General features: G+C 44.3%; 2 protein-coding genes across 6 annotated transcripts; both read right to left on the bottom strand.

Moving 5' to 3' along the window:
• Positions 1-1,306: 1,306 nt before the first annotated feature.
• On the bottom strand, positions 1,307-5,728 carry MALL (mal, T cell differentiation protein like). The gene is made up of 4 exons (XM_005018873.6): positions 3,744-5,728; positions 2,485-2,652; positions 1,901-2,032; positions 1,307-1,524 (listed from the first exon to the last, which is right to left on the bottom strand). Exons 1-4 carry the CDS (start codon positions 3,843-3,845, stop codon positions 1,462-1,464), a joined length of 465 nt encoding a protein of 154 aa, XP_005018930.1. The 5' UTR covers positions 3,846-5,728; the 3' UTR covers positions 1,307-1,461.
• On the bottom strand, positions 5,192-23,365 carry NPHP1 (nephrocystin 1). Of its 5 annotated transcripts, none has more exons than XM_027453200.3 (20): positions 23,161-23,364; positions 23,008-23,072; positions 22,193-22,253; positions 21,618-21,754; positions 20,953-21,157; positions 20,540-20,641; positions 19,686-19,777; positions 19,170-19,212; positions 18,571-18,655; positions 17,789-17,883; positions 16,880-17,008; positions 15,651-15,725; positions 15,028-15,138; positions 13,359-13,441; positions 12,441-12,517; positions 11,587-11,683; positions 11,067-11,179; positions 8,830-8,903; positions 8,045-8,089; positions 5,192-6,034 (listed from the first exon to the last, which is right to left on the bottom strand). In XM_027453200.3, the coding sequence occupies exons 1-20, from the start codon at positions 23,227-23,229 to the stop codon at positions 5,765-5,767; spliced, it is 2,028 nt and encodes a 675-aa protein (XP_027309001.3). In that variant the 5' UTR covers positions 23,230-23,364; the 3' UTR covers positions 5,192-5,764. The 5 variants fall into 5 exon arrangements, with proteins under 5 accessions (XP_027309001.3, XP_027309000.3, XP_071891181.1 ...); XM_027453199.3 differs by having other exon boundaries at positions 11,587-11,686; positions 23,161-23,363; XM_072035080.1 differs by lacking the exon at positions 20,540-20,641 and having other exon boundaries at positions 11,587-11,686; positions 23,161-23,365.
• Positions 23,366-23,395: the final 30 nt, after the last annotated feature.

The raw sequence follows: 23,395 nt of genomic DNA, 5'->3' as shown, positions 1-23,395 counted from the left end.
TGTGGGGAAAAGGCCCCCTCCCTTTGGAGGAAATTCCACCCTTTTGAGAAAATTCCTATTTGGATTGCTGGGAATTTCTTCTCTTTGGAGGGAATTCTCATTAGGAAATGCCATGAAATTCCTTTGTCATGGCCAAGGAAACTTCCCCTGAACACCAGGAAAATCCACCTCCTTTTGAAGGAAATTTCCCTAGGAATTATTAGCGATTTCTCCCTTGCTGTGGAGCCAATTCCCCCTTGGGACACCAGGGAAGTACCACCCCCCTCCTTTGGCAGACAGTCCCATGCAGAAGGCCCCGACATCCCCACACACACAGTGGATGAAGTTCCCACTCCAGGTAATAGCTGTTTCCCCCAGGCTTGGAGGACATTTCCCCTGCAGAACACTAGGAAACACCTTTGGTTTTGGAAGAAATTGGCATCATGAATGTGAAAAAAATTCCTACACGCATTGGGGGAGAACTTCCCCTTGTAATGCCAGGAAATCTCTCCACCTGCCATGCCCGCAGTGTCCAGTGCTCGCCCGCCCCTCCCAGCCCAGCTCCGTGGTGTGATGTCTGTGCAAGGGCCACTGGAGCACGCCCAGGGCAGCGTGGGGAGCAGCTCCCCGGCTGCGCACTGCGCTCCCAGCTTGTGTCAAGGTACACCAGCAATTACCTTCACCTGGTGCACCGGGTGCCCTCTACACTCAGGAGCTTGTAAAGAACGCTCATTTCCCACATACTGTAGCACCCTGTCTGTGACCTTTGAGCCTGCAGGAAGACAGAAAATGAGATTTCCTTTGTTTCCAAAGGCTGACTAGGTGCCTAGAGCTGCACCTGCTCCCGCCCTACTCCGCTAGGAGCGGCGGGGCTGGGTGACAGCTGCCAGTGAGGCGGTGGTGCAGGGTGAACAGGAGCAGTTTTATCGCAAGGGCAGTGCCATTGGTCCAGCATCTCAGGAGAGCAGGAAAAAAGTGGCGGAAAATGAAGAGACTTCCCAAGCCTTTTGCTTTCCTTTTACTCGATTTGGTAGCCTGGAGAGCTGGCTCTGGGCACTCTGGGTGGCTGTTGCAGAGGGCGCCACAAGAAGGAAGGGGCTGACCGGCTGGGGCAGGAGCCCAGGGCTGGGGCAAGGGGTGGCCCCAGAGGGCAGCACGAGGCACTGGCAGGGGCTGCTCACCCTGGGCACTGCCTAGCTTCTTCCCTGGGCTCAGCAGGGTCAGGGCCTGGGGGGCTGGCTTAGAGCCCGCGTGAGGTCTCCCCTCGTGTAACCCACAGACCCTGATATGAAATGCCCCCCACAACCACAACGACACGACACCAGTGTACAAAAATCCTGCCTTCAATAAAGTGGAAAAGCACCCGCATCTCGCTGAGGTTGGTGGAGGTGCTGGCACGCCTACGCGGAAGCCAGCTGCTGCACACTCGCTCTGGGAAAGCCTCATTCTGCAACAGGGAAGCTGACGCCGCCTCCGCCGTGCTCACTGGTAGTAGATGCTGAAAGCATGGAGGATGTACAGGAAGGTCGTGATGAAGGCAAAGAACTGCAGGAGAGAAAGGGCAAAAGCTGGGGTCAGCAGGGCTCCCCGCAGGGTGTAACTCCATCATCTCACAGTGCTCTCGACCTTAGGAAACCTCCAAGCCTACAGCTCTTTCCAAACTCAAAAAAGGGGACAAAGCCCCCAAATTTCCCAGAGGAGGCAGCGCTGTGCAAAGCTCTCCTGAGCTGCTGAACCCCCAAGAAGCCTGTGCCAGCACATGATGGAGAAAAGCAGCCGAAGCTCTAACCACCATCTGACACTGCTGGGCTGGATGGGCGTGGGTTGGAGCGCCTCTGCCACAGCCACAGTGTTTGCTCCTGCATCTCCCGGGGGGGCTGCAGGTGCTTAGGCTCGCCCGGGTTCTTCGAGACTGACTCACCGATGCTGCGCAGTTGAGCTGGTAGTAGTAGAGCGGGAACCCATTTTCAAACTCAGACGCAATTGTTGCGTTGGCTTGCAAGACAGCAGCACTCATGTACAGAATGGCTGTGGCTCCGTGGTACAAACTATCCTGCAAAACAAGGGAGTGCTGGGGATCAAAAACTGCTCAGCCTTGTTTGTCTCTCTCCTGCCCCAAGGCCAGGAGATGCCACCATCCATCCTCTGTGCACAGGAGCACAAAGAGGACAGGCACACCTGGGCACTCTGCAGCACACCGAACCTCCTGGTGGCACCTGAGGGACCCCATTTCCCAGGGGGAAGCGCAGGGCCCAGCCCCAGGCCCGTGTTCATGGGGATGAAGGTGGGAACGGCTTCTATCACATCCTGATCCCTTCCCTTTCACCCTGCCATTGAAAAGGGGCCACACATAGCAATGGCACAGCAAAACCTCCTCCAGGCATTTCCAGTAAAGGCCTGGCCGTGTCCCCAGGGAGGAAAGGAGGAAAAGGACATTTGCTTGCAATGGGCTGGTACCAGCTGCTGCTGCCCACACCACCTGCCCCTTTCTGAGCCCATCCTTACCAGCACTTTCCAGTTGTTGCTGTTTCTGTGAAAGCCGAAGATGTAACTGAGGAGGAGCAGCAGGGAGATGAGGCACGATGTGATGGACACGTACATCACCCATCCCTGCTGCAGTGGGAGAGAGACCGAGGTAGCAGCAACAAGGATCCAGACCCAGGTCCCGCAGAGCTGCCAGGGACAAGCAAAGGCACCTTCAGTGAGCATGCGATGGGAAAAGTCCCTTCTCCTCCCTGCATCCCGCCTCGCCTCCCTCCTTCCCTCCCAGGCTGGCCCCAGGAAGCCCTTCATCTGTGGGCAGTGCGGCTGCTACGCAGGGCATCCTTGGGCTGGCAGCAGCACCGCCAGCTGGCACAAGTTTTTCCTGAATACTCTTGGGAAATGCTTCAAAACTTTTATTGCAGAACGGAAAGAACTGCTGCTGCGTTCAACACAAGGAAAAACCGCACCCCAAGGGCTTTGGCAAAGACGCCAGAAAGTGTGCGTTTATCTCGGAAACGTGAACCACCAATGTCAGCCCAGCCCTGCCCGCACATTAATAACCCGCCTGAAATCACAGCACGAGGAAGTCATCTCCCAGCTTCACGTACCAGCCCAGAGTGAGTCGCTTGCTCTGGATCCACCTCAAGGATTTACTATGCAGAAACAGCTTACAGGGCTATCTGCCTCTACTCCCCCTGCCCTATGCCACGCCAGCTCTGGTGGATAAAACTCCTGCTTTGCACTGACTGTGCCCACGAGGTGTGGGTGGTGTGTGCTGCCCACACCGGGGCCGCGGCTACCAGCTACTGTGCCGCATGTCAAAGTACAGGAGCAGCTATTGCAGCCACTCGCACCGCCTGCCCTCTGGACTCAGACGCAGTGCAAAAATGTATGGCATTTTACAGTTTCTGGGCAGGTCGGCTTCTTGTAAAATCTAAATACAATCAGCAAAACTCCCTTCATTTTAAGCAATTTCCAATTTCTCTTTGCTAAGTAGAGCTGCTTCCATTCCCAGGGCAGGCTCTTCAGCCCTGCCTAGCCCTATGGCAGCTGGCAGCCCCCTGCACGGGCTCCATGTGGTGCTTATCTGGTCCTCAAGCTGTCTCGAGAACAATTTAACCACAAAGACCAGCTCTGCGTGGCCAGTATAAACTACTAGAAATTAAGTTATTTCTCATTAAGGCTCTTTTCAGGATCCTCCTGAGGGCTCCCCCCAGATTTCTAAGCCCAGGACTCCCCGGAGCTGGGTGTGACAGCGCGGCAAGGCTCAGCGTACTCACTATCTCCGGTAGCATGAAGGCATAGGGAACGGTTTTGAAGATGGCTGGTCCGGAGGGCACGGTGGGCTGCGTGGTGGCCGTGGGGGGACACGCCGATGCCATTGCTCCTCAGCTGAGGCCACTCCACTCGGCTCGCATGTGTCTGCGCCGCGCCGCTCCCCGGCGGGGTTTTAACCGGCACACCCGCGGGGACGTAATCGCAGAGACCAGCCCAGGCTGGCACCACACTGCTTCCTCCAGCTGAAGGAGTCCTCAGCAACCCCCCGGTTCTCTTGTAACACACCCTGCTGCCAACTCAGCCACAGGATGGGCTCACAGCCTGGCCAGCACCACCACCGGCAGTAGCACACTGTTAGTTCATCGTCTTTAATGGGAGAAGAAAAAAATCCCACACCACACCAGTGCAGAAGTTTCCTGCAATCCAATTTTGTCCTTGGCACTTGTTCAAGTGTGAAATATTTTTGTTTCCGTTCTTGCCTCCTCCCCTTTTTGCTCGGGTTTCTGCTACTTGTTCACGTAAGAATCCCCCACACCCATGGGATGCGTCTAGCCCTCGAACACTTACAGCCCGCCACAGCCTTGGCAAACATTTCTTACAGACAACTCAATGCACCAGCAAAAGATGGAAGAGTTTGTCCATCTGCTCTTAAGTGTCCAGAAAGGTCAGAAGGACAGCAACCAGGCCAGCTTTAATTTCCACCTCCTGGCAGATGTGCTTTGGATTCAATGAACACACTATTCTTTCTGCCTCACCCACTCAAGAAGTCTAGGAAATAACTGGAGGAATAAAAAGCTGAAAGTGGTGTCTCTGCCTCCTGTGCTAGAGTGGACAGAAAGACCCCGCTAACTCAGGCAACTGCAGCACGAGGAGGGAGATCCCAGTAAGATAGCACACGTCTGTTAGAACAGCCAAGTTATGCCCTAGGAATTTGGCCTCTCTGCCAGGCTCCTGAACAAGACAGAAGAAAAACAAACCCATGATGTTTCTCATGGGCTCACATCGTAGGCCAGGGGGTTGCTCTTCGCAGGATTTCTGAAGGCTCCAGTTTACAAAAGCTGCCAGTGAGGGCTGGCCTCGGGCTCCACACAGCATGCTGAAATCTTTGAAGGGCCTTGTTTTAAAGCACTTCACACCACACAAAACTAGTGACTGCTCTGGATTTAAACTCACTTTGACTTGTTGCTGCCCACCTCACATCAGGCACCGTGGCAACGCACCCATCACCACAGACAAAGCAGCCAGACAGCCAGGCTCTCCAGCACAAAGAGAAATCAGATTAAGGACTCTGTGCCAGGAGTGAGCAGCACTCAGTAAGGCCCCTGGTTACAAACTGCTCAGGAAAAAGAAACCTTGAACATCCTGATGAGACATACCCTGCAGCTCACCAGCCTGCACACAGTGAGCTAACCTATGCTATAGTCATGCATATAGGAAACGCAGCATTCCCTGAATTCTCACCACCTTTTATTCGTACTAGGTGGGGTCAAGCGCATTCCTGTGAATAACCCAACCTTTTCCTGAGTGAGAACGGAAAACAGTAAAACGTGCTAAATAAAGAGCGACCCGCAGCCCCGCTGATTGGACAAGAGGTGACTTTTTTCCTGACCTTGTTCAGCAGCATTCTTAAGGCTCATTGCTGTTTTCCTTGCCTGTACCAGTCCACTTGGGTGCTCTAACAGGGTCTTTTGTTCATCCTGATCAAAACAACACTGGAAATTATTGGCAGCTACAGGAGAGGAGTAACGTGCTGCCTCAGCATTTGCTAGGCGTCAGCACAAAGCAACCGTGTCTACCACAGGTACACGTACCGACAGCCAACCATAGCCTTGTCTGAGATGGCAAAGGGGAAAATATAAAATACAATTTTCATCAGTTGAAACAACAAAATAATACCAGACTGTCTCAAAATGTTACTGTTAAATGCGCTAAAATCTCTCTTAAAACCCAGATAGTACACAATTTTCCTTTGGTATGAATTCATCTATATTGTTACCCCCATAATCCATTCATGCTACAGGATTTACAGGTTTTTCCTCGTTTCTCCTAAGAAATCATAGGCCAGCTCTGAGATATCAAAGGCTTTGTGGGTATTTTCGGATGACAGCAGGGACTGGAGTGCACCATCGTTCTCTCGGCTCTTTCTCAAGAAGTCAGCGATCACCCTCCAGCGAGAGGCTTCAGATTCCTCCTCAGCCCACTTGTAGCTGGGGAGGAAAGTGGACTGGAGGAGAGGGAAGACAGAGTCGTGGTACACTAGGACAAACAGGGACTTCAGAAATTCTCGATCTCTCTGTGAAAAAGAAAATATTTGAAAGCATTCCCATGAAAATGTGCAGCAGTGTCAAGCACTTCTGAAGGAGTATTATACAAAGGAAGAACAAACCCAAACCACTCAACTTTGCGGGTTAACAACAGGAGGAGATCTGACCTTAAACATGGACCTCAAACTCAGCACCAGAACTACACTGCATAAACCACAGATCAGTAGATCTGCTCTCCTACCCACCTACTCGTCCCAGCAACAAAAAGCAGTGATATGCAGCCAAACCTGCAGATGCTGCCACATCTGCAGCAGAGGACACTTGTGATGCTTATCCTGCCAGTCACAACAGCTTTCACACCTACCCCTGAGGTTTCTCTGCTTTTCTGCAGAGAAAGTCTGAATGAGCCACCCAAACGCATCATGAGCTTCACAGGGCACAAGATTCCCATCGCCATCCTCCTGCCTGATTTTCAGATCAAATCTCTCACTGCAATCTGCTTGCAGCAGCATTACTCTCTAGTCTGATACATTAAAAAATATACCTTGAAGATAAATTTCTTTTCAATTTACTACAACCCTCCTCCCCCTCCGCCCTGGTGACCTATGCTGAAGCAGCCTGAACTATCAAATTTGCTATTGGCCCTACCTGTGCCCTTGTAAAAGATGGTTAATTTAGGTTGGGTGAATAGAGGAAACAGCACACCAGAAAATCTAAATAAAAAGAGTTAACACCACTCTTTTATTAATATCTAAGCATTTAATATTTTAATATTAATTCAACTGGTCCTATGCTCTCCTACCTATGCTTCTCACAGCACGCAGGAGGCACGGCCATTCTGCAGGTGCTGTTATTTCACATTTTGAGAGAACATTCTCTGTGTGGAGAGAATGATACTTTGACATGTAAAGGCCTGTTTGCAAAACCTAGGGTCTAAGAATCAGCCTGGTCAATTAGCAAGTACTGAAAGATCCTGCCCACTTCAAACAGGCAAGATTTGTATGCCCCATTTTCCAAACACACCAGAAGACACCCTTCTGTGCAAGAAAGACAAACACAGCACAGCCTCCTGGAAAACTCACTGACCACTGAAGCTCTGCCAGGAATGCCAGCAATATGACTGGCATCGGCACCTCTTTGCTACCCCTGGGAAGATAAACAATTCACATCTCAGCAAAGGATTTAGCAGCTGAGTGTCATAAAAGCATGCAAGAAGGAGCAAGAATTAGCTGTCATGCCAGGCAGCAATCCTGCCATGGGAGTGGCACATGACAAATCAGGTAAAACTGGATGGTTCTGGGACACTGAGGAGTTATTAATTCTCTGAGCAGATCAGCTTACATTTTGGATGAATAGTCCTGAAAAAGCTGCTCTGATTCAATGGTGGTTTGTTTTGTTTGCATGAATGGAGAGATCTCTTTGCGTATCTATCTGTTCAGTAGCACACGCGACGTATGAAATAACCTTATGTTGCTCCCAAGAAGCAAAGTGTCTGGGATCGACACCTTGCTTGTTCAGTTATCTATAGCTTCTCTCTGTAGGGAGGACAGGAGATGGCAGAAGACACAGCTAAGCCTGGTAACATGGCCTGTTGAGTTCGTCTGCAGCTGTCTACATGCCAAAATGGGAGACTACTGACATCAGGAAACTGCGGAATTTGGAAAAGGACCGGACGCAAATCAGAGGTTGGAGGAGGAAAGACTGTTTTGCAGAAAAACGCAGCCCTTTTTGTACCAGTGGCAAGTTTTCACCAGCCCAGTGTTGCAAGCACATCATGAGAGAGAGCCACATTGGGATATGAACCTACCACAACATCCGTATTATAATCCGGATTAACAACCATATAGAGACACTGAGAATAAAAGTTGCAAGTTAATTTCATAGTCCTCCTAGTTTGCTGTTGTAAATATAGTAAGAATTGTTTATTTAGCGTATCTACATTTTCTAAATCTATGGTGAGAGGAAAAGTTAACTAGCAGTAACGCTGAAATAAAACTTCTAGCTTGAGTTAGATCCAAGACAAAGCAGTAACTTGTTACCTTTTCTGATCTCTTCAGATTTCTTTCTCTATCTGCCCAAGCGCTCTGAAACAAAATAAAAAATATACAATATATAAAATCTGACTGAGATTGCAGAGATCTAGAGACGTTCCATTGTTACCTGCAGAAATCTCTTACTGCATCTCCAGAGGAGTTTAAGCCCCTCTGGCAGTCCTGCTTTCCTTATATTCCCCATTCCTCCCTGGTGCTAGTTGAGTTAATTTAAGCAAACAGCCATTCCACTACATTTTACAAATGCAAGGACTTATTGATTTTCAATTATCAGAGCCATTTAAACAAAGACAAGGGATCTACTTTACAGAAAAATCAATCACAGCCAAAGTTGATTCCTTCCACTCTACAAGCATGGGAAAATACAGCACAACCCCAAAGGCTGAGAAGTTTCAACAGCAGTATCCTTTGGGCAGAAATAAATCAGATGCTGTTGTCTGCCTGAAAGGGATTGCCAGGTACCTAAGTGAGCACAGTTCTGCAGCTCCTGGTCGGACCCAAGTCAGCTCCTACCTGTCAGGAAAGCAGCACTGCCCTAGGAGCAGACAAACATTCAGGCACCTAGTCCACGGGCTCCCTTTTGAATGTGCTCAAGCAGTTTCTTGAAATTTGGAGGGGCTAAGGCACAAGAGATCTTTGTGTACTTGAAATTAGTATAGCTTTTCTGCTGTTTGGCTTTTCCATTTATCTTTTCATGGGATAAATAAAAAAGCTCAAATTTTGCAAACTACCTGGAAATGCAGATACGTGGGCTGTAATTGTAGGTAACATACCCGCAGTGCGTCCATCAGGTCTGGCTGATCCATGAGCTGAGGGAATGTTGCTAAAATAGGATTACAGATTAAATCTGGAACAGAGAACAAACACATTTAAGGCTAAGGAAGAAACAGGATGGTTCCAAGGCAGAAGACCATCTCTGCCTAGAAACAATCCCCTCCCTGAATATTTCAAAGGGAAAATTAGCTGTCAGTGCCCCAGCGCAGCAGAGGAGGCAGATGAGCTCTCTAGCAACCTCATTCTCTGACAAGAGTTTTCTACAGCAAACTCTGAACAGCTGAAACACAGTTAACCAGAGAGAGGAGAGATGCACCAAAAAAACAAGTGCTGGTTTATTAGGAGAAGCCAGCAAGGAAGAACCCTTACTGATTTAACCCAAGGAGAGATTAAGGTTTCCTCGTTGCTGCACCTGTCTTTTTTATAAACATCTGAAATTGCGGTGCCTGGTTTGGATGTTATGAATAAACACATGTTCATTCTACCTTAATCTGGCTTGTGTTGTGTGTGATCCTGAGATAAGTGGATAACAATCACTTTTTCAGAACAGGGCAGGCATTTTAAGTTGCCTATTTTTAAAGCGTTTTAAAAGTTTTTAAATAGGAGCAGCAATTTTCATTTGTTACATCACAGAAAATTGCTACCATAACAGTCTTTGAAATGTAAAGCCTTTAGAACATTTCATACCAAGACAACCCAAACGGAAGCAATTTATTTCCAAGGGAGGTCACAAGCCTGATTTAGTGTCCTATGTTATAAATATCAAATAACTATAGAGGATCTCAACTGACCTTGAAACACCATCATTTTCTGTTTCTCTGTGATGAGTTTAATAAATACGGCATAAATTCATTAAAAGGTCTGACTAAGATATTGAATATTCAGGGTGTATATTAAAGTTCAGGAAAAACAGGAAGAGAGTTAAGTTCTGAGCATCTTTGAAAGATGAACCTTTACTTCACAGAATCACAGAATTTCTAGGTTGGAAGAGACCTCAAGATCATCGAGTCCAACCTCTGACCTAACGCTAACAGTCCCCACTAAACCATATCCCTAAGCTCTACATCTAAACGTCTTTTAAAGACCTCCAGGGATGGTGACTCAACCACTTCCCTGGGCAGCCCGTTCCAATGCCTAACAACCCTTTTGGTAAAGAAGTTCTTCCTAACATCCAACCTAAAACTTCGGCTGCCTCAGTATGGTATTGTACTGATTGTAGGTTAAAAAGCTTAGCAAGCACACATGCATAATTCAGTCTGGAGAAGAGACAGAGAAAGCACAAAAAAAAAATATTTTGCAGTATAAATATAAATTCATCTGTAGTACAGCTAAGAAATGTAATTTCCCTGTATTTCAAGTGTGATTTTAAAGTAAAGACTATAAACCATTACAATTCTGCTGAAGAAAAAATATGAAAGGAATGACAGACTTCCAAAATAAGAGCAAGATAAAGTTCTAAAAGCAGAGCTCTTACACTTCTCTCTTCCTACTGCATCAGCCAACAAGTAAATTAATAAATAAAAAGAATAAAAGAGGATGACTTCACCTCAGTGACAGAAACATCTGCCTAATCCTTCCTATAACACACAAGAGGAAACATTCACTAGAAACGAGTGAGTAAACCTGCGAGCATGTCTAATCTCTCATTGCATAGGTGATGAGAAGGAAACATTTCTCTTCTAAACAATCCCTTTACCTTTTCTTTATTTATTAAGACAAAAATAAATTGTCTTTGCCTGTCCACTTGGGCTTTTTGTGGGGAACGAGCATTTCACTGAAGACACTTCATTTATACCTGACAGAAAATAAAACTATTCTTGTGGTTTCTGCAGCCTGCTGTGTGAACTGATGCCAAGTAAGGCAACGCATGAGGTGTGAGTTGAAATATTACTAGTTTGAAAGGCAAACACACCGAGTGGGGCATTTACAGCAAGAGACTGTTTTCTTTTACTAACAGGGACAACAGCTTTCAATTTGCTCCCACAGCACCTGCAGACTGAGAGCTTAAAACGCTGAAATCCTCTACAGAGGGAGCGTGACTTCCCAACCGTGCAGGACAGGGTGGTCAACCCCAGCACTAGCAGGTAACAACACCTGAAGAGTACCCCATATCAGCGAGAGTTGCTCCTGCAGACCCCTGCTTAATCCTACAAAAGGAAGATTCTGGAAAGAGCAATTCTCTTTGAGAGACCGATCTTACTACTGAGCTCATCCCTACAACACCAGCAATTCTTACCTGCACTCTGCATGTTTATTCTGTCTTTCAGGAGTGCATCACCAAGTATTTGTCGATAAAATATCAAGAGATGGATGTAGCACATACTGCCAATTAATGTTTCTGGTAGCAAACTATTGGGAAAAATAAAAACAATGCAGCTGAGATTTTTATTCAAAACTGCTCCAGTAAAGCACTGTTCTCCAAAACTTGAGAATGATGACAGGTTTGTGGGGACACCTGTATTAGCTCATACTGGTGTCTCCACGAATCTATTAACTTTTGAGGGCACACATTGATGCAGCTATAACAGCCAGATTCCTGCTGTTGCAATTTTTAATTTTATCTAGTTTAAAGCTTTTTGCTTGTTTTCAACAGAATAGTTCTAAGCCTCAAACAGAGATCAAATGAAATATGCAGCTGACACAACCCTCACATTTTCTATAGCTGGTATTCCAGGGAAGGGGAACACTTCAGATCTCTGGGACCATTCTAGGCTGAATCGTGTTTTGATTTTACAGCAGCACATAAATATACTTACTTCAGGATGTCTTTTGACTGTGTGCTTAATGACCTCAGTTTTACTAGAAGCACAGGCTGCTTCTTGAGTGTTATAAGCTGTTGAAGAACACCACTGCCTGCTTAAGAAATAAACAACCAGGATGAAATTAGTCATTTTGAAAGAACGTTAATAATTGTATTACAGGAACGAACATTTAAATACGGTAAAATATGTTTTTTTTTTTCTGAAACTGTAATGGTTTAAGGATTGTCTAAAAACTCAAGAGGAATTGAATGCCTGATTTTTTTTCTTTATTTTCCACCTATATCAACATTTGATCTAACTGAAGCTACCTGGGACTAAGGAGTCCCACTTGCTCTCCACTTCCTTGGTCAAACTCCTCTCTATAACTGTCACCTCTTCAGGCAAGCTGGTTCTGTTTTTGGTGAGCTCTTTCCATCTGGCTCAATTCCCTGCTGTAGTTCAGAGCATCACCTGTAATCCCTGCCCCCTGCCATGCCAGGTGCTGTGGGACAGGGACAGAAACATCTTGCCCTTGCTATGGAACTCTAGACCAATGTTACTGCTGAATCTTGTAGCATCACTCCACAGACCAGAAGTGTTCAGTGCAATTAAAGAAACACCCGAATACATTTATCAGAAATAATCCTCAACTTGCAAACACCGTAAATTACAGAAACATTAACACCAAGAGACAGTTCTAAATCCAAGCAGCCCTAAAAATCAACTCTCTCTCATGCAAATCAAGAGCACCAAACAACACCAGGCTGTGCTGACTGCATGCTAATAAGAGCCCTGTCTGAGCTCTGCATTTTGTGAATTAGGTATCACACCCATCATTTTATTTATGCAATGTTTAGGAAAAAACAAACCTCTTCTTGATATTGAAGGGTCTACCTCAACACCTCTCTCATAGGGAGTACCACCATTTAATGGCAGCTCATACATCCTGTGAGGAAAGAGCAGCATGGTTAGAATAAAACAACACAAGGATACATGAGAACAACACGACTGCTCTCTGAGAAAGTGAGAAACCTGCTATCTCAAATAAAAACCTGACACAGTGCTTGAGGCTTTGGCTAGTATTTTATGTGAAATGACTATACCTAAATACTAAGTAGCCAAACCTCTAATGATAAATGGGAAGCTTGTATTATGTTGGGGAAACTGGACAATTATTTGAAAAGAAATTAGCAATGATTCCTTTCCACGTGATTCCAACATTTTTCTTGTACGAAATTTAGCAGCTGCTTCACTGAACTGTTTTTGAGGAATCATGGCTAAAGTACCATTAACATTTTCAATGCTGAAGAATAATGTAAGCCCAGTTCTGTCAAAAGGAAGTCACTATTGAAGTAAGCATGCAGTTTCATTCTCTAGAGTAGAATTAAAAATGATGTTATCACCTTCAATTTTTTAAACATTTTTATTTCATATAATACAGGTGTTTTCAGATAAAAGGGGAGCTATTTAGACATTTCTATAGTTTTTAGAGTCCACTGAAGAGTATTTTTAAACACAGGCTAACTTGCAACATTTCAAACCCAAATGTTGAGTCCAGGGAGCACATTTTAGAGTAGAGAGTGTGTAGAGAGCACACATTGGGTGTGGAAGTGGGATCAACATTCGCACTGGAAGACCCAGTACAACCTGCATATTAGACTGGATTACACCTGTCCATATCAATACATGCCCATACTAAACACGAAATTTACTCATAGCTTAAAATGTATCTATATACATACATAAATACTGTGTGTGTGTGGGGAACAAACACATAATAAACTTACTTGGAAGGAACAGGCATTCCATCAGAAGTAAAAAGCTTCTGAAATGCCCAGCCACAGCTTAGCTCTCCTCGTTCACCTGTTGACTAGAAAATAAAAGAGGAAGGTAAACCCGAGCAGCTAAACCACAATGAGTAACTGATCACAAATACTTAGAACAATCCCATAAAAATAATAAAAGCCCCAAATTCATGGTAAGCAAACACTGACTATACCACATTTAAGATAAACATACGTATATCAAACATTAGAAGGCTTTATTCCCAGGCACTGGGAAATGGAGCTGACCCTGTGTGCCAACCCATCCATTTCCAGACATGCCCCAGGTCTGCTGCATGATCCCAAGGATACCACTTCATCTTCCAGGATCTCAGCTTGAACAAAGTGAGGGCAGCGACAGTTACTTTCTTTCTAAGTGATCTGATGGATGAAGCAGGAATAAAACCCAAACCCATAAACAACAGGTAGGAACTTGCACATACTCCAGCCTTCATGCAGCCTTAATCTCTAAACAGAAGCTGACAACCTGACGTCCTGACTACTCGAATTAGCGTGTGGAGGGCCATTACATCTGATTAGGTCTCTGTGAAGCGTCACTCACCAGCACGTAGTTCATTGCCAGGACTTGCACAGTCCAGTTCCCTACAGATTCAAACTCTACTTATCCCCTTTTGCAACAATTCTGCATTCCTACTATGCTATCAACATGTCTTCCTCCCCTCCACATTGCCACAGGGAGGCTTCTGCCCCAGGTTCCTACAGTTATTAATGAAAGAAAATACAGCAAGACCCTTCGGTAAGTTCTCTTAACTTTTCAGAATTCTGTTTTTCAGAATTTTCCCAAGTTCTTCCCACCATTTAATACCCCGTTTGCTAACAAATGTCATTACCCCATTTTCCATCTTTCCCTTGATTTACTTGACTGCCAAACCTTATCTGAGCAAGATGGTGACAGTAATGAAAAAGGCAGCAAGACTTCAATCAATCCTGTATGCAAAACAGCTAAGGTCTTTCAGAACAAGAGCTCTTCCAAAAAGCCACCATTTCCTCCAAATAATAGTGTTTCTTGTCCCTCTTTTTATTAACATAGTTCTTACAGGGAAAAGTGCTTTACCATCTATTGTATCACCAACCATTGTACTTTAAGAAGCATATCCTGGTTGGATAGAAAGATGTATCTCTATCAACAGTGTGCAAAATATTTAAACAGTTAACTGTTTAAATATGTCCAAACTACATAGCACAGTAGTGTGAAATGAATCACAGCAGATATAGAGAAAAAACAAACAAACAAAACATAAGTGTGAACAGAGAATTGGGATCTTCTAATCACATTACATGAAATCTTCAGCAGACTAGCAGAAATTATTTCAGTGTAGGAAAAGCTACATTTATATGCACCAGTCAGGAAGTCTTTTGTTCATTAAATATTGACTGGAACTAAAAGTTGCCCAAACCAACATCTCTCTCTTCACTCCCAGATGCCAAAATGAAGACAATCATGAAATAAGCTAAAAAAAAAAAAAAAAAAACAAACCAAAAAACTGCTAAATTTCCACTTGGATCTCAAAATTCACAGCTGAGATACTGCGGCTTACAACTGAACACTGGACAGCTGATTCACTTTAGAAATGTGCTGGGAATTATTTATTCTGTAACTGTATACACTTACATTGCGAATATAAGTGATGCCAAGTTCAAATAACAAACCAATGTCTGAAGATGGAGAATTAGACCTGACAAAACAGTTACCATCCAGCAAGCTGGGTAAAATGCCTGTTACCTAATACAGAGAGGGGAAAAAAACAATTAATGTACATAATAAAACAAAAACCCTCTGATTTCTAAATGCAATTGAACACATTTAGATAAGAACTCAGACATGATCCCACTACACATAAGAGAAAATGAGAAGTAGAGAACCAGTTCCATTTGAAACCATTGTTCTGTTTATTCTTTGTCTTGTCACAAACCACACCTATGTTACCAAGGTACATTTTCTGTGATGACAAGATATTAGAGAACTTTAGAAGTCAAAAGCAATTAATTCTCTGTGAAAACACAGCAACAACTTGGGTAAAACATGGTAACAGTAGTGCTGTGAACATGGTTCTGCACAATACCTGAAACATGGGACAAGGCATGTGCTCTTTTTTATTTTCTGCCTGTTTATTTTGGTTGCAACACATATTGTTTCAACAAGAATATCAGAAGTAACAGATGGTTAAATAAGAAGCTGTAAATAGACACCATAAATAGTTAGTGGCTATATTACTTCCGGAGTGAGATACCTACCCTTGGAGAAAAGGTCCACATTTGGGGATTTTTAGGTTGCCATGTGGCTCTCACTGTATGAATGTTACTCAGTACCTAAAACATGACAGTGGGTAAAAATGCTGACAAGTTTTAGTGCATATCTACACAGCTTTAAGAAACTGTAGTATTATCTAAGATTAATCCAACAGTCCATATGCAGCACAGATAAAAGCACACTTACTTTTCAAATTTATCACAGTTTCAGTTTAAAAGAGTACAGCAGAAGGCGGAATCAGCAGCAGCACTTTCCAACCATTCCTGCTTCCTATGTACCAGTATCAGTCCCTTTGCCTCCAAGAGCATTCGGCAGAAGGAAAACTACCAGACAGTCAGCATTAGATTGTTTATAAAAAACTGCTCTACACTCACACAAAGGCACAGAGGAACAATGGCAAGTGAGGAAATCCACATGTGACCCTGACCCAGCTACTCCCAGGCCCATCACAGAGTAGAAGTGAGCCCAGACAAGGCTCACCTCCACAAACGTGAAGGGCAAAGAGACACAATGGCAGGTGGGGGAACCGAAATTATGGATGCAGAGAAACGGAGCCCCAGACAGCCCTGGGAGGGGCTGGGGCGGGGAGCTGGGTGTGATGCTCCTGAAGATGAGTCACCAGGAACGGTGCTGGATTGCCTGACAGACCGAGAAGGGTTGCTGCTTATGGCTGAGACTGCAGCACACAGGCAAGAACGTTTGGGGACTGCACATGACTTACTAGGGGATGCTCAGGGGAGGAACCAAAGGCAGAAAGAGGGAGAGATCAGGGTGGTTTGTGGAGCATGAAGGGTGGGAAAATAGAGGGATAAGGGGATAAAAGGGTGTGTTTGTGAGCTGGCTGGTATGCGTGTCTGGCCATGCCCTGCACCTGATCGGTGCAGTTTGTCCTGTCTTCTCGTCAAACTCCGTTTCTAACTCTTTTCTGCATGAACGGGCTTTCTATTCTGCATGCATGGGTATGGAGGTCTAAGTGCCAGCAAACAGAGGCAGGCCACGTGCTGCAGGGAGCTTATGTCTGTGGTGACTGCTGCTGGTGAGGGGGAGAGTATGTACTTCAGTGTGCGACTGCACGATCAAGCCAGACTAACTGGCGAGTCAGTTAAGTGCCTTGGTATGTCTCCGAGACAACTGGAGGAGTTGGCTGCTGGCGGGAACGGAGTATTATGTACACCTTATCGAGACCTTTTTTGGTCATCAAACAGCCACTCACCCGATTGCCATCAAACAGACAGAGTCGGACATGTCTACTGAGAACCTGTATGCTGCCTGCTGGGAGAGGAATCATTTTGCAGCTACATAAAGTCACAATCAGGGATACTCGAGTTGGTCTAGGCTGGATCTGAAACACAGAAAACAGATGAAGGATTAAATCTAGAGGTTCCTCCTGCATGTGGTTATCATTTTTTGTTTATTTACTGAGAAGACTGTAGTGCTTGCTGGACTGGATTCTTTGACCCACAAAGCTCATGCAGTATTAGCAGCAGCGGGAACATTCCTTCATAAACCTTTACACCTCTCCTAAGGAGAGTGATAAAAATAATTCAGTGACAGGTGAAATGTCCCATCAGAAAGGAATGCTGTCATGAAGTTCTTCCCCAGGTATTTCAAGTCTTGGTGGCAATCACATTTTTGAGCTGCTTTTCCAACAGTAATTTATAAATAGGTGTTCTAAAAATTGTGTAAATCAAGACATAATCATTAAACAAAATGAAAGAAGAAAAATGTAACCGGAGGTTTCACTGTGACTAGTAGAAGTTCATGGTTTAAGAATTCAGACTACTGCCTCACGCAGATTTGTTTTATCCCAAACAAGGAAGGAACCACAAGCTTAAGATGAAACATGACTCAAGAAATACCCAACATAGCACCTTGTATTGATGGTTGGGTTTTTTGTTTGTTTTTATTTGCCTTTTTTTTTGCTTATCAGAGAGCAGGTTGTAGTAACATCTAACTTCCTAAGGAGTCTAGATTGACATTGAAGAAATCTATCATCTATTTCACAGCAACATTTTCCCACCAATATGAAACATTTTTAAAGGTTGCCAGTGATTCACATCTACAGATGCTGTCATTTCTCTTGAACCAAAAGCTTCATAGCTTTCTCCCTAGTAATACTTACAGTATTTTTTTCAGAGTCCCACACCAAGTCTTTGAAAGCCAGCTGGGATGGAGTAAGTTCAGGCTGTAAGAAGTAACTTGCTCTAAATTGATTACCTACAATACATTAAATTTAAAAACAAAGAGAAATCTTAAAGGTTTTTCTTTTAGATCTTTATTGCCACAAAATGAAAGATACACAAAACTCTAAGGTTCATTTGAATATTTAACTGGTCCTAACAAAACTCTGGAGGTATCTACTACAAGTACCCTCTAAAATGGGCAAAACTATTTGCAAAAGTGTTCTGTAGTATTTCAGCACCGCAATTTAATTAACAAAAAGAGCTACTGACTGGAGACAGTTTGAAATGAAAAGATGAAGAAAATATGAGATGTGTAGTATCATTGGAATTCTCTTCACAGAATATCTCTGAGAAAAAGGGAGGAAGTCTGTAAAAGAAAAAATCTGTATCTGTCACTGGGAATAGTCTTCCAAACAGGAAAAACGTTGAGATCATCAGGAAATTTGTCATTGCCTTCATGGGACCATGATTTCACTCAGATAAATTAAAACTTATTTGATGAAGGAAAAAGAAAAGAAAAAAAAAAAAACACAACAACAACAAAAAACTTTTTCTACATTATCTGACTGGTCAAATATATACTCTGTACAGATTATGTATAGCTTGTACCAATTATCATAAAGCAATACTGATTTTAGTCCAACAGGCTAGTTTCTGGGATAAGAAACTCTCCAAGGACACTTGCAAATTCTGCCCTGCAATCACTATGAGAAAACCTTACCTTCTTCTAAGAGCTGGAAAAGTGTGGAGAGACGGAAACCTGCAGGAACTGCTCCCATAGTTGCCAATACCTCTACTGTATCATTCTGTTAATAAACAAAATTGGATATTAACATTCCTACTATTTAACAGCTAATTCAGCTAATTTACAGCTCTCACACAAACAATATCAGGACCCGAGGCATCCATCACCTCTACTAATCTGAAGTTAGCTTGGCATGACACCAGGAATGACTTTGACTTTGTTTTGTGTATGACCCCAGACAGATCACTTTTGTTTAATCCCCCCTTCCATTTCAGCACAGTAGCCAGTTAACAAAGAAAATCACACCCTTGAAAAAGAAATGTAGCACCACAACTATGGCAAAACAACAAAAGCCACCTCAGCTGCATCTTCATTCAGACACACAGACTGGGCTGCAGCCTATTTCTAAAGCAGTAGGGAACCTTACAATTTTTTGCTATCAAAAACAAACTAGAGATCGTAATTAAAAACACTGGTCTGTACTATGATACATTTTGCTTAGTAAAAGACAAATCTTGCCTACAAATTAATTAACGTTATGGTAGATGAAATTGCTATCTAAGAGATACACCTACCTCTGTGATAGCTTTTCTCACAGCACTCCAGTGAGAATCTGTTCTGGAAGAAAAATAATGTTCTTCTTTTATAATATTCTTGTGTGGACAAAAGTTTAAATATTGAATACAGATTTGCCTTCAAATACCAGTAGCTTAATCAGTACATCTGAGATAATAATAACAATAGGCTTTCAGCTAGTAATGTGTCTCATAAGCTGAAATATGACTCAATGCATGACCTAGTCATATTTTGATTTTGAGGAAAATAAATAAATACATAGATACATAAACAATCCCAAAGCAAAAGTCAAAAACAAACCTACTAAAGTAAAAGTGTGATGAAAAATTAAAATTTGTAGAATCTACAGAAAAAAAAAAATAAAGCAAGTGGTTGCTGCACTGAAAAGAAAGAAGCAGTTACAAAGAACCAAATACATCTGTCAGGTGTGTTTTCTGCAGGAGATGTATTGACATATCTAAGGAAGAGCAGGATGAACAATTTTACACTTACTTGCTTTTGCATATTCCACTTACCTTTTTTTAATTTCAGTTCCATCTGCTGTTTCATCCACCACTTCTATGTGTTCATCACTTTCCTCTTGGCTTTCTTCATCTTCATTATGGACCTGTAATTCAGATTCAGAAAGGGCAAGGGCTCATTTTCTTCACAGTTCTGTTCTTAAAAATGTTTTCTCCAACTACAGTACGTGTACATAGTTTAGAAGAGAAGATTTTCTGTCTGTCATGACCTATCACTCTAGAGCATTGTAACTGCACATCACTGCTCTCAGTTCTACAGCCACAGCAGGAGATTGGAGCATACCTACAGGAGAACACTAAGCAAGAGAATGCTTATGCAAAGCAGATTCTTTAGAAAGAGAAACACATTGGAATCATGAAGAAAAAAGTTCTCTACCCAACATACTCTCTGTTCGGAAAAGCCCTGTTCCACAGTGGCAAGCTCAGACCAACAGGACTCAATTGAGCCAAACTATGTACCCACATTTAAAGGTTAATTAATTAATGTCAAATTATAAAATACTCCAACTGGCATTTCATATGAATCGTGAAAAGCATGCGTGGCTCTGTAGCAGCTTGGAACCTTCAGAGCTGACAGTTAGCAGCAAAAGTCTATAACTTCCATATTCAGGAAACCTCTCTGCAAAAATCACTTATGTCACATCTCCATATGGCATCAAAACACTGCTTGTGATAGCTATCTGCATACACATGCATACAAACATGGCGTTATTTGCAAACAACTGGCTAAAAGCTGCTGTGTGTGCCCATCTAAGCGTTACGCTAAGCTTCATGCAGCTACATTATCATTAACATACATACAATAACAGAGGTGAGACTCGAATGGAAGAAGTTTGCAGCACACTAACCGCAAGATAGGTTTTAGGCACAAGGCCTCTCTCCCCTTTTGAGTTTTCAGCTAGCCACCAGCCATCCGCCTTCTTATCATGTATAAGCAGGACTTCACCTTTCTTTGCCGGGAGGAGAGATGGAGACAAAAGACAACCAAATATTTCAAAATGACACCAGGAGCAATTTGAATAACATTTCCAATTTCCCCTGTAATACAGGTCACAGAGATCACAGCTGCAGACTCTGCTGCTACAGAAGAGGACGCTGGACTCCAGTACGCCAAATGTACACTAGGAAAAGCCATTTTCCCCAGAATCCTGCTAAGAACTGACCGAATCCCAGAAGCGTAGTATTTAATCATTTTTATTGCTTAATACAGAATGATCTGCAGTAGCAACATGGCAATAAACTTTTGCAGAGACATATTTACCTTAAACGTGAGGTCACCCTCTTGCTGTGCATTAAAGTTTCCAACTGCAATACATTCTTTAACACTGGGATCATCCAACAGTTTATCCTCATCATCTGTTTCTTCACTGTCTTCTTCCTCACTACTTTCTGTATCGTCATCATCACTCTCATCCTCTTCTTTGTCTTCGTCTACTGTTTGAGGATCTTTTTGACATCCGTCCTTCCTACCCAAAATACATCAAACTCTTTTTTTTCTTTTCATTTTACCAGACCTTCTTGCTATTGCTGTAGAAACCTTGCAACGTGGGCTTCTCTGCAAGGATGTTACCCAGATACAGAATCTTCATTCCTGTGTTTTGCTTTCTGGCCTTATCTGAAAAAGCTCTCAGTGGTATTTCATCCCCACGCATACAGACCACAGCACACCCTCTCCTCTCAACAGCTACATTATCATTAACCAGCACCCTCAGAAAATTCCAGCGACTACTTTTTTCAGGAAAAAAAGCCCCAGAAGAGCTGACCCTTCAGAAGCAGTTTTTTTCTGTTGTTATTGTTGTTTTGTTTTTTAAACTAAATGTTAAGGTAATAGAAGGGATAAGGCTACAATTTTTCAGGGTCCTTTCCAGCCCCGCATGTACAATTCCATTAAAGTGCAGATTGTATTTGTCCATTTGGGCTACTTACACTGTGTCGTTTGCAGCTGCGTTATCCTGATCCAAGACATGACCAAGTTTCCACAGCTGTTGAGACAACTTTAGCAGTAGCTTTTCCTCTTCTTCTTTCCGCTGAGTATAATTCCCCACTGGCGCAGGCTCATCAGCCTGAGAAAGAATACAACAAATGGCTCAAGTGATCAAAGGTCAAGTTCTCCTACAAAGATTTTCCAGACATGTACTGTAAGTCTTCAACTTCCAGGGGTGCTGTCACTCCCTGTTTACCGACATCTTTCTTGCCTTTGATGAGATGCAATTTCATGTTAAGTTTAAAATCTATATTCTCCACTCCCAACATAACTCATTGCTTTGAGAAAGGTTTTAGAATATAGTGGGTTGATAAAGATTTTAATGTACATAGTAAAGCACTGAAAATACATTTTTAAATAATATAAATGGATCTCACAGATCCTGATTAGAGGTTACGCAGGGCTAGGCACTGCTTTTGTCCTGAGGCATCTAAAGCTGAAGGAGGTTTGTGTTCTCTAAACGTTCACTGCAATGCACTTTGGAGGAAATCATTAACAAACTTCTCTCTATACCTACTTTTTTCAAATTATGAAGAGCATCCGTATTTTCATCGACCAATTTTTGCAGCTGCATGCATCTGCGTTGAAAGCAAGACAGACAGATGGTGTTTTCTTAAAACTCTGGTAGACAGGACACCTAACTCATGCTAAATCACCAAAACTTGTAAATTTAGATACCCACGCCTTCCCACTGCTGTATGCACACACAGCTTTACAAATACTAATACAAGCCCAAATGGCACTTCATAAGCCAAGAATTTAGTGTTTCCTCAGAGGAGGTGTTTTAACAAATGTCAAAAGGAAGAAGCATCAGTAAAAGATCTGGAACAGAGGGACAAAAAAAAAATCATCACCTGGCTCTGGTGAGTTCTTGATGACAATCAAACGCTCACACAAGAATTCCAGAAGAGCTAAGGGATGAGACAGCTTAACGGTTTATTACCTGTGATGTGCAAGCTCCCACTTAAACTACCTCGACCTCTGAAGACTGGAAAGCATCCTGGGGGGCAGCTGAGTGACAAGGGGCAGAAATCTGTACAACCACGAGAAAAACAAAAAGGCGCGGAGGGAGCCAGCTGCTCCTTCTGATGCGGGGAAAGGAGAGGGGCTTTGCTCTGGGCAACCAGGAGAGGGCTCTTTCCACAACGCAGTTAAGCTACGCAACTGCTTGCCACTGAGCGCTGCTCAAAAACGTTACTTCGCAAAAGTATGAGGCAAACCCATAGGAAAAATAAATAAATAATCAGCATATACTGAGCACAGCCACGACGGCTGAGTGCAGGGGCACGGCCGAGGCCACCCCTGAGGTGCCCGCAGGCGGCGCGGCCTCACCTCTGCCTCAGGGCCTGCCGCTGCCCGCCGCCCGCCGCCGCGCTCTCGGCCCGCAGCGCCTCCACCTGCAACGCACGAGAGGCGCCGTGAGCGGGGCCTCGGTCCCGTTCCCGTTCCCGGTCCCATCGCCCTTCCCAGCCCCGTTCCCGTTACCTGGTCCCTCAGGTGCCGGCTCCGCCGCTGCACCCGCTGCAGGGGGCTCCGCGCCCGCCGCCCCGCCATGGTTGCCAGGCAACGGGCGCCGGTAAGATGGCGGCACCTCCGGCAGCGCGGCACGCCGGGACTTGTAGGCGCGGGGCTGGAGCCTCCCCGCGCCTCTCACGGCTCCGCCCGGCGGGGTCCCAGAGCCCGCCCGGCCGTGGCAGGGGCGGCTCCCGCCGGGCCGGGC

The sequence above is a fragment of the Anas platyrhynchos genome, chromosome 3, assembly GCF_047663525.1.
Source record: "Anas platyrhynchos isolate ZD024472 breed Pekin duck chromosome 3, IASCAAS_PekinDuck_T2T, whole genome shotgun sequence".
Taxonomy (NCBI): domain Eukaryota; kingdom Metazoa; phylum Chordata; class Aves; order Anseriformes; family Anatidae; genus Anas; species Anas platyrhynchos.
Note: the sequence above shows the minus strand (reverse complement) of the source record. Positions and strands in the feature narration are given on the sequence as shown.